The 11,606-nt window shown below is 38.0% G+C and overlaps 1 protein-coding gene across 1 annotated transcript in view; it reads right to left on the reverse strand.

The window, feature by feature from the left end:
• The window catches only part of UVRAG (UV radiation resistance associated), a 322,439-nt gene that overhangs the window by 287,592 nt on the left and 23,241 nt on the right, over positions 1-11,606 (reverse strand). The window contains exon 2 of the mRNA XM_003780887.2: positions 3,244-3,361. Within this exon, the coding sequence (XP_003780935.1) occupies positions 3,244-3,361 (118 nt within the window). The remainder of the gene's footprint in view (positions 1-3,243; positions 3,362-11,606) is intronic.

Raw genomic sequence — 11,606 nt, forward strand, 5'->3', positions numbered from 1 at the left:
GGCTGGCGCCTTAGCCGGGTGAGCTATAGGCGCCGAGCCTCTAGACAAGATTTTACAACATCATCATCAACCAGTCTCATGACAACCCTCTTTTTAGAAAATAGTATTATGATTAACATTATATTTCTAACAATATGTAATAAGTACTGTGTTAATTACTATTATCAGAGGTAACAATGGACAAGGACATAGAAGTTTTATTAAGATAATCAAAGACTGATTATACAGAAACTCATGGAAAATTAAAAATACTCCGCATTGTCATATGTTGTAACATAACCAATCAGTTAGCAATAAACTCAGTGTATTAAAGTCTACAAAAATATATTCTTAGACCAAATAGTAATCAACTGTTTCATTTTCCTTCTGATACATAGAAAGACCACATTTCCCAGTCCCCTTTCCATTTAAAAAGGACAAAGCAACTGATTTATGGCTAATGAAATGGGACAGAATGGACGCGGACCACGTAAACTTAGAAACCTCCCAGAGATAATCGTCGCTCTAGTCATGCCAGAGACCAAGTACTGAGGACAGCAACATCCCAGAATAAAAGGAATCTGGATGCCTGAGTCACCCCTTAGGGGAGCGCTGCCACATCAGCGCCTAATAAAGAAATGCCTGCAATGGATCTAGTTCAAGAAATGTATTGTTAGGCCACTAGGATTTGTAATATATTTGTTACAGTAACCAGCATTAATCACTCAGATTAATAATTTTTTAAAAATACACAAGGGTCGGCTAGGTGCCTGTAGCTCCAGCAGCTAAGGCGCCAGCCACATACACCAGAGCTGGCAGGTTCAAATCCAGCCCGGGCCTGCCAAACAACGACAACTATAACCAAAAAATAGCCAGGCATTGTGGCAGGCACCTGTAGTCTCAGCTACTTGGGAGGCTGAGGCAAGAGAATCACTTAAGACCAGGAGTTGGAGGTTGCTGTGAGCTGTGATGCCACTGCACTCTACCCAAGGCAATAGCATGAGATTGTCTCAAAAAAAAAAAAAAAAATACACAATAGTTATAATGAAAAATAAGAATGAAATAAAATTACATGTGTATAATGAAATTTAGAGTCCTTTGTTCAACCCTAAAAATTATTTTAATGCTATTTATGAGGGTTTTCTATGCTATATACTTTTTTTCTTTCTTTTCTTTTCACTTCCTTCCCTCCCTCCCTCTCTCTATCCCTCTCTCTTTCTCTCCTGTTCTCTTTCTTTTTGAGGCAGGGTCTCTTTCTGTCACCCAGACTGGAGAATAGAGAGATCATGCTATGTACTTTTTTCTTTTCTTTATTTTTCCTTTATCTTTTCTTTCCTTCCCTTTCCCTCCTTTTCTCTCTTTCTCTCCTTCTCATTCTCTTTCTCTTTCTGAGACAGGGTCTCTTTCTGTCACCCCACCTGGAAAATAAAGAAACCATAGCTCACTCCAGCCTCAAACACTGTAGAAGGGCTCAAGCGATCCTCTTGCCTCAGCCTCCTGAATAGCTAGAACATGCTACCACGCCCAGCTAAATGGGTTTTTCACAGAGATGGCATCTCACTGCATTGCCCAGGCTGGTCTTGAGTTCCTGCCTCAAACAATCCTTGCACCATAGCCTCCTAAAAAGCTGGGATTATGGGCATGAGCCACCATATCATGCCACTATGCTATGTACTTCTTGACTAAGTTTTTTAATAAGCAGACATTGACATTTAAAAAAGAAAAAAGTTATTAAACAATTACTATTTTAATAATGTAATTAAAAGTAAAAAGATAGCCAGGTGCAGAGGCTCATGCATGTAATCCCAGCATTGTGGGAGGCTGAGGTGGGAGGACTGCTTAAGCTCAGGAGTTCAAGGCTTGTCTGAGCAAGAGTGAGACCCCGACTCATGAAAAAAAATGGAAAAACCCAGCAGGGTGCCATGGGGCACGTCTGTAATCCCAGCGGCTTCAGAGGCTAAGGCAAAGGATGCCTACTCTGGTTGCAATGAGTTACGACGCCATTGCACTCTGCTCAGGGCAAGGGTAGAACTCTGTCTTGACAAAAAAAAAAAAAAAAAAAAAAATTTTAAATACATTAAAAAGATAAAATGTCACTTGAATTTTTCACTTTTGCCAAAAGATTTAAATGTCAGTATCTCTTACTAAAACAATGCCACCTTTTATTAACATAATAGATCTTTTTTATTTTGAGACAGAGCCTCAAGCTGTCGCTTCCTAGGTAGAGTGCTATGGCATCACAACTCACAGCAACCTCCAACTCCTGGCTCAAGTGAGTCTCCGGCTTGCGCCTCCCAAATAGCTGGGACTACAGGCACCCGCCACACTGCCTGGCTATTTTTTTTGGTTGCAGCCATCATTGTTGTTTGGTGGGCCCAGGCTAGATTCGAACCCACCAGCTCAGGTGTATGTGGCTGGCGCCTTAGCCACTTGAGCCACAGGCACCGAGCCAACATAATAGATCTTTAATTACATTTTACCAAGTGTTATCATACTATCTCAGGTGATCCTTATAAAAATCTGTCTTGCTGACTTCATAAGACATCATTATCTCCACATGCTGGGAAAGTGAGATTCAAAAAATCACAATCTTCTTCCAAACTAATAGAGCTAGTAAAGTAATTTTAATTACTAGCTAGTCTAGTAATTCCAATCCTAATCCATTCCTATCATTTATCATGTTTTCTCTTTATACCATCCCACAAAAGCCAACTAATTATACCTCAGGGCTTTTCATCTAATGTGTATTCCAAAGATGGTTGTGATTTTCAACCAAATATTTCATCTACTCTTAGAATTCACAGAAGCATCCACAGTAAGAAATATAAAACTAAATTAGAAGAAACCATGCCGTTCTTCTGAAAATGACCCTATATACACAAGGAATTAGATATGAAAAGATGTAAACTAAGTCCCTATTTTACCATAATATTAAAAAAACTAATTTCTTTTAAAAGTAAAACTAATACAGTATACTGGACTCATATCATCTACTTTAAATGGTAGCTACTGGAATATGAACAGTTAAAATTCACAAAGGAATGATCCACGGGTCAATCAATGTAAGGCTGCTGTCTGAAAGAATTATCCATAGCCATGTTTCTTTCATGTACATAATGGCTCATGAGATATCTTCAAGCAGTGCAACAATTTAGCTTTCCAATAAGTGGTAACAGCAGGAGGCACTGAGAATCACTTACGTTATAAAAGGATAAAAAACGAAATATAACAATCTGTGGGTAGCAAGTCCACAGATTCCCTTACCTTTAAATATCTTTTCAGTATTACACAAGTGAAGTGTGAAGTAGGTATCAAGGAGTTGATGGCCATTTCTATTAACAATGTTCCGGGCAGCAATGTTCCGAAGATGTCGAAGCCGTCGCTAAAAAAATAACAACAAAAAAGAAAGGGCATTCAGCCTTTTTCTTCCTATAAAATTTCTTCTGCAAATATCAAATATAATAGGTTGTCCCAAATATTTATTCGTTGAGCCAGAAACCACACCTAGTCTCGTATTTATGCCTCCACATCCTCTCTAATGCTCGATTAAGAATTCTACCTGCCCTATCTCATTTACAAGGTTATTATGAGAGTGAAATGACAAAAGATGTGAAACGATTTTTGAGAAGCATAAATGTTATATAAGTGCTATACGCCTGCATAATAGCACATGTATTGCCTAGAACATTAAGTAGTAATTTGCTTTTTTCCACAAAAGGATTGTGGGAGACATACAAAGTCCATCTCAAACCAACAGAAAATAAGCAATTACTACCCACATCCACCACTGTTGCTAGTTCAGTCTACTTGCCAGATTATTTGTACAACCAGGGAAGAGGCCAAAGCCAAGAAAATTAAAGCAGAAACACAATAGTCACTCCATTCAGCCAGTAACTCAACTGTTAGGAGTTTAAACTTAAATCCTCATTTCATCAGCAGCCAATCAGTCTTTACTTACTAACCAAGCATCCCTCCTAATACTTTCTCCAACCAGCATGCTTAAATGATTTGAAGTCACAAGCTCCACAAGCAGCAGCAGAAATCAACAAAAATACAAGATAAGCTTAAGGGACAACCAAATCATTTCACATCAAAAAGAGAATGTTAGCAATGCTGAAGTCTTAAGCACATCATCCCCCGAACCAAATTCCTGTGTGAGATAATTATCTTCAGAGACTTAAAAATAGAAACCAAGTTAAAAAAACAAAAATAGAAACCAAATGCTCAGTTATGAAATATACCTACAGCTCTCCCTTAGGCTAAAAGCCAGCCCATTCTCCTGAAATAAATCCATCTTCAATTACATGTGCAATCAGCCAGAAGAGCCTCGTCTTTTTTCCATGCACATAGCGACCCAATCCTTTCTTCCAATCTAGAGATTAAGATTCTTTGAGAGAGAAGGCTATTCTCTAATAAATTTGTTTAATCCTCTAAATATGAAAAGCCCCAAATGTGCTGAAGAAAGCTTCCTGGGTTTACTTTAAGATTCATTTTTCCACAATCTTCCAATAGTTTCCATTTCACACCTGGACCACAGAAACCATTTTCTCCTGCTATATACTTTTCATTAGCCTCTTCAGTCAAAAATTTAAACTTTCCTAACCCATACTTTTGCTCAAAAAACATTAATACCCAAAGCTGAATAGAAAAAAAAATTTTTTTTTTTGAGACAGCCTCAAGCTATCCCCCTGGGTAAAGTGTCATGGCATCACAGCTTACAGCAGCCTCCAACTCCTGAACTCAAGTTGAGTCTCCTGCCTCAGCCTCCCAAGTAGATGGGACCACAGGCGCCCACCACAATGTCTGACTATTTTTGGTTGCAGCCATCATTGTTGTTTTGGTAAGCCGGGCTGGATTCCAACTCGCCACCTTAGGTGTATGTGGCTGGCGCCTTAGACACTTGAGCCACAGGCACCAAGCAGGAAATTTTAATTTTAAAATTAAAAATAACATGGCTTTAAAATATTTGAAACACTACCCTTGGAACATCCTAGTTCAAAAACATTCATTAATATAAAATAAAAGCTTTTATGGCTTTGATTTGGGGCATGGATAGATGTAATTAACATACAATTCAACTACTTGAAATGTTGGCAGTGGGCAACAAAGCCAAGTATGACCCTAAATTTCTTAACTTCTTACAAATTTCTCAAATACAAATTCTAATACAAGACTTAAATGGTATGCCTAATAAATCTGAACCATCTGTTTTAGTAAAAACAAAATCACTCAATATGACTGTAAATTGGTGTTTCTAAAGAACCTAATAAGCTGCTTTAAAATTTGCCAGTAGTCTATAATAAATTTTTTTGTTTTGTCTTTCAATTTATGTGTGTGGTTGTTTTGACCTTGTAGAACCACTATCCGCTGGGTAGAGTTAACTCCACCTCCAGCTTCAGTGATGTTCATATGATTCATTCAGACCAATCAGCACATTCCATTCCTCTGATCACAAAATATGATCAGATTAGACCAGATAAAAGATCTAGAAAATATATTAAATTGTTGAGAGTTCTTTTTTGTCCCCCTACTGGCCTGAACCAAGAAGAGCACAGGGCCACCTTTCCATCTGAGTGAAACAAGCCAATGAAATCAACAGGAAAATGAAGCAGAGTCCAGAGATGTAGGGTTCGGGTCCTGCGGACAAAATCTAAGTCTGAGGCTCAAACTATACCTAAACTGAGTACTACAGTGACAAAAATCAGCCATCAAAGGTTACAACTAGAGAGGATTTATACTATAACTGTTTATTATGAATTCATCCCATGACAGGTTAGTGGCTGAAGAGTAACATTCTAACTTAGTGGCCAAGTACAAAGAAACGTTTCACTTTGTTAAACATGCCCAATTTTAGAAAATAATCATTTCTGTTGGGTCAATTGATTTTTGTTGACAAATTTTAAACCTCAATTTAGAAGACAGCAAGGCCTAAAAAACAGTCAATAATCACACCCCAGAACTAACAGAAACCCAAAGCACTTTTAAGCAGTGAAATGGCCCTAGAATCAGGTTCAGTGACTCAAAGCCTGTAATCCTAGCACTTTGGGAGGCCAAGGTGAGAGGATCACTTGAGACCAGGAGTTTAAGATGAGTCTGGGCAACACAAAAATTTTTAAAAGTAGCCAGGTGTGGGGTGGCACCTGTGGCTCAAGGAGCAGGGCACCGGCCCCATATACCAGGGGTTGCGGGTTCAAGCCCAGCCCCGGCCAAAACCACAAAAAAAAAAATGTAGCCAGGTTTGGTGGCATGCACCTGCAGTTCAGTTACTTGGAAAGCTGAGGCAGGAGGGTCACTAGAGCCCAGGAATCTAGATTTCAGTGAGCTATGATGACACCACTGTACTACCACTATATTCTAGCCCAGGCAACAAAGTGAGACCTTCTCTCAAAATAAAAGTGGGGAGGGGAAGGGAATGAAGGAAAGCCACGGGGTTCCACATTCCTCCTGTGTCTTACCTTTCTCTTGTAAGCATCTAAAATTTTCTGGCTTCTGAGGTATAATAATGAACAAGAACTATTATGTCTTGATCTGGTTCTTTATCAGTGATTCAAGGAGGCTGATAACCAAAAGAAGGAGGAAATGGCTTCCATTCACCCTCTCTTCCTACAGGCTTTGCTTGAAAAACAGAAGTACTGAAATAAATACTATGGTTCTTAAGAATAATTACCCCACAAATCCCCACATCATTAAACTAAACCATTCTGCGCACAACTTTTGTAACTCCCAAGACCACAAACAGTGTCCTTTAAAAAAATTGAGTCCAATTTGCTTAATCTACAAAAGCTATTACAAATTAATAATCTAGTCAATAATTGATAACATAAAGCCCAATGGAAAGGGGGCACAGTATTCTACCCAGGACGACAGCTTGAGACTCTGTCTCAAAAAAAAAAAAAAAAGTAATAATAATAATTATTGAAGCTAAGAAACAGGTACCTCAAAGATCATTATATTCCTCTCTCTCTTTTTTTTTTTTTTTTGTTGTTGCAGGTGTCATTGTTGTTTAGCTGGCCCAGGCCGGGTTCGAAGCCACCAACCTTGGTGCATGTGGGGGCCAGTGCCTTAACCACTGTGCTACAGGTACTGCCTATATTCCTCTCTTAATCTCTCTCTATGTATGTGTATGATATATATTTGTATTTTAATACACGTTGCTATGTTAATATATTGATAGATGTAATATACATTTTGATACATTGAAATTTCCATAATAAATGTTTTAAAATACTATCAATAGGAACAAAAAGAAAGAATAAGACCATATAGAAGCCTAAAGAAAAACTGAGCTTCGTGGGCCATCTAATCAGATAATGGATGTGGCTGGAAATGAAAAGAAGATTGACAAAAGAAACAAAGGTGGCCAAGATGACCTCCAGGGAAAGAACTAATCAATAAAGATGTTAGGACAATAACAAATAGCAAAAATACATGCGTACAAACACATAATCTATACCTTAACATCAATTTCCAAGTCTCAAAATCATTTAGATGTAAATAACTAGAGCATAAAAGTACCCAAAGAAACCATGCATAATTATTTCATAACCTCAAAGATATAAAAATGACACATATTCACAAGCTATGGAAGAAAATGTTTTTGCTATACAAAATACTCTAAAATTATGTCTGGCAAAAACTACCACATGCAAAGTCAAAGGAAAAAGGACCTAAGGAAAAAAAATTAATTTCTATAACAAAGATAATTTCATTAAAATATAACAAATCCCTAGAAATCAAAAGTCTAACAATCCAATAGAAAAAAAAAACGACAAAGAATACTAACAGATATTTCACAGAACAAGAAATAGAAATAGCTGTTAAGTATGAAAAGATCCTCAATCTCACTCATAAGAGAAATGCATATTAAAACTACACCGAAAGTAGCACAGACCAAAAAAATCTGAAAACATATTCTGATGCAAGGCAGTAGCAAAAAAGGCACTTTCCCGAAAGGAACGTAACTGGTACAAACTCTATGGATGGTATCTTTGCCTGTTTTCTGTTGCTTTTAACAGATTTGAAACTGAGTAATCTATAAAGAAAAAAAAATTATTTCCTACAGTTATGGAGGCTGAGAAGTCCAAGGTCAAAGGCCTGCATCTTGTGAGAGCCTTTTTACTGGGAGGGACTCTGGAGTGTCCCCGGGTAGTACAAGGTATCACATGGGGAGGTGACTGAGCAGGCTAATGTGCAAGCCCAGGTCCTTCTTCCTTGTCTTATAATCCTACTAGTTTATTTCCATGATAACCCATTCACCTATTAATCTTTAATCTACAAATGGATTAATCCATTGATAAGGGCAGAATCCTTGTGATCCAATCTCCTCTTAAAGGTGCCAACTCTCAGTACTGCCACATTGGGGATTAACCTTCAACGTGAGTTTTGATGGGAGAAATATTCAAACTATGGAAGATGGTAATCAGACAACGTCTACCAAAATTACAATTCTTTGATCCAGCAATTCCACTCTGCATTTATGTTAGAAATATGCTTACAGATATGCAATATGATATATGTAATAGAGTACTGCTTATATTAGCAAAAAACTGAAAGTAACTAAAATGTTTAGCAATAAGAAATTATGGTACATTCTACAGTAAAATGCTTTGTGGCCATAAAAACTAATGTGGCAGCTCTCTAAGCACTAATATGGAACAATTTCTAATATATACTATTATTTTTGTTTAAAGCAGTTTATATAGTCAGTGTATTTAGCATGTTATTATTTGTGTTCAATAGGAAAAATAGCAGAATCATATAATTATTAGAGCATCATAAACTACGACTGATAACACTGGTTACCCTAAGGGAGAGCAAATGGGCATTTGGGGACATAGTGTGGAGGCTATTCACCAATCCTCTTACATATTACACCTTTTGAAGTATGAATCATCTAAATGCATATTATCCACCATATTTTTAAAAATTAAATTAAATTTACATTTTAAAAAAAGAGATGTCAACCAACCTTTAAACACAGGTATATGAGATATCTATTTTCAAATACCACGTTAACACAGTGGTAAAATAAGCTAGAATTTCAGCTGAATTCTAGGGTAGTGTTTTGGGGGGGGTTGTTGGTTTTCTTTCTTTTTTTTACAAATTCTTGCTCAGGCTAGTGTGCTGTGGTGTCAGCTTAGCTCACAGCAACCTCAACCTCAAACTCCTGGGTTCAAGTGATCCTCCTGGCCTCAGCCTCCCCAGGACCTGGGACTGCCCAGCTAATTTTTTCTATTTTTAGTGGAGACAGGAGGTCTCTCTTGCTCAGGCTGGTCTTGAACCTCTGAGCTCAAGCAATCCTCCCACTTCAGCCTTCCAGAGTGCTAGGATTACAGGCATGAGCTGGGTGATTCGATTACTAACTCATGTACAAACCACTTATTCTCTGAGCCTGTTTCCCCTCTCAAAAAATAGAGATATTTACACCTGCCTACCTCTGTGTTATTACTGTAAGGATCAAATTAAATAATGGATATAAAAGATTTTAAAAAAGAATTACTTCATAAAGTATTATAAAAATAGAGATGTCAAGAGAAAGATGTGGTTCAGTGAAAGATGATGAATTGATTTAGGCAATTCTAATTTGAAGAAAAGAGACATATTTAGAATTCATCTATCTAAATAGAGATGACAAAGTCACAAGACTATAACATCACTGAAGAAGAAACAGTCGATACATTACATAATTTCAGAACTAGAGAGGACCCTAAAGGTCATCTAAGTCTCTGCTACTCTCCAACACTTGGGAAGATGGTGAAAATGCAGACTCTCAGGTGGCACCACAGACCCACCCACTCAATCAAAATCTGTGCTTATTAAGATCCCCAGGTAATTCGCATGTATATTTTAAGCTGAAGAAGCACTGATCTTTTCTCCTTGCAATTCTGTCATTTAAAAAAAGAAACAAATAAGAAGCACTGCTCAAAGTCATCTTACTTATTTTTCAGATAATAAAATTGAGGCCTTAAGTAAAGGGACTTATTCGCACTGTTTTAATTAACAGCAAAATCAAGATTTGAACCCAGGCCTGATCTCCTTGGCTGGGTATACCAAGTATTTGCTTCCCAAATACCTGTAAAGAGGGTTGGTTTTTATAGTGAAATGATAGAGAAATTATTAACTCATAGTTTTTCTTTTTTTTTTTTTTTTTGAGACAGAGCCTCAAGCTGTCCCCCTGGGTAGAGTGCCATGGCATTACAGCTCACAGCAACCTCCAACTCCTGGGCTCAAGCGAGTCTCCTGCCTCCGCCTCCCAAGTAGCTGGGACCACAGGCGCCTGCCACAACGCCTGGCTATTTTTTGGTTGCAGCCGTCATTGTTGTTTGGCGGGTCCGGGCTGGGGATTCGAACCCGCCACCTTAGGTGTACGTGGCTGGCGCCTTAGCCGGTTGAGCTATAGGCGCCGAGCCAACTCATAGTTTTTCAATGTTAAAATAAATCATGATCTCTCTCTGCTCTTTCTCCTCTTACTAGCAGGCACCCTATGGATTTCTGCTGTTTTCACAAACCACTGAGGAGCCCAGCAGACAGAAAAGAAATATAAATTTTCTTTACAATAGCTAGACCTACTGACGAAATCTACCTTTTAGAATTTGTTCCCATGTGTCAAATGGTTAATGAAAGGTTCCTGGAGGGGGCAAACTCCAGGCCTCAAACCTGCCCCAAAATCTATCTCAGGGCAGAATCAACAACAAGATCAGAAACACCTATGATAATCCGTAGCCCATAGCAAAGACAGGGCAATAGCTGCTTATCATCTTGCTGGAGGAAACTCAGATGGTCCAGTTTCCCGACACCCTGTGAATTTGGCTGCAATTACCTTTTTTACCCCTTGCCCCTCCCCTTTAAATTCAGCAGCCCCTTGACCTCAGCTGCAGCCATTCTTCCTTTCTTCCTTTTTTTTCATTGGGATGCCATGCTGTCTTTACTCTCTTTACCTTGTTCTCTTTACTACTCTCTTTTCCTCTCTCCTTCTGAGAAGATAAAATAAACTTTATAATTTTATATCCTAATCTTGGTCTAGAGAAATGTTTTCCTCATCCTGGGAGCACGTGCTGAGCTTTCCACCCTAACAGTACCCTGTTTCAGAACCTTTGAAATACTTTGCCTTTCAGGCTTCCCATGTTTTCACCCCCATTTCTAATCAGCCATCTAGACTGGTGATTTTCAACTGGTGTGCTGCAAAGATTTTTAAAGATTAATTCAGTTATTTTCAAAAGAAATTGAAAGCATAGTTAAGTATATTCCTCTTTTTACTCTTTTTCTTGATCAACATAATTGAAGAATGCCGTGGAAGTTTAACTATAGGTTCAAGTGTGCTGTGAGATAAAAAAGGCTGAAAAACACTGATCTAGACCCATCAATTCTTTTTTCCCAATTACTTTGGCATATGCTTCTTATTTTCTACATCCTCCATTCACTGCCCTAAAGCTACTGTTGTTCATACTATGAAAAACAAGGTTCCTCCTCTTAGGCCTGTATCAACTTCCCCTTCAGAAAATAAGAGCTCATTTCCAAATATCAAGCTCTAGCTATATAATTCTTTAAGAAAATACAAGTCATTAAAAACTATTAAGCTCCAGGGTGAGCAAGAGTGAGACCCTGTCTCTACTAAAAAAAAAAAAAAA

This window comes from Otolemur garnettii, unplaced genomic scaffold (assembly GCF_000181295.1).
Source record: "Otolemur garnettii isolate 467f Iridium unplaced genomic scaffold, OtoGar3 scaffold00001, whole genome shotgun sequence".
NCBI classification, from domain to species: domain Eukaryota; kingdom Metazoa; phylum Chordata; class Mammalia; order Primates; family Galagidae; genus Otolemur; species Otolemur garnettii.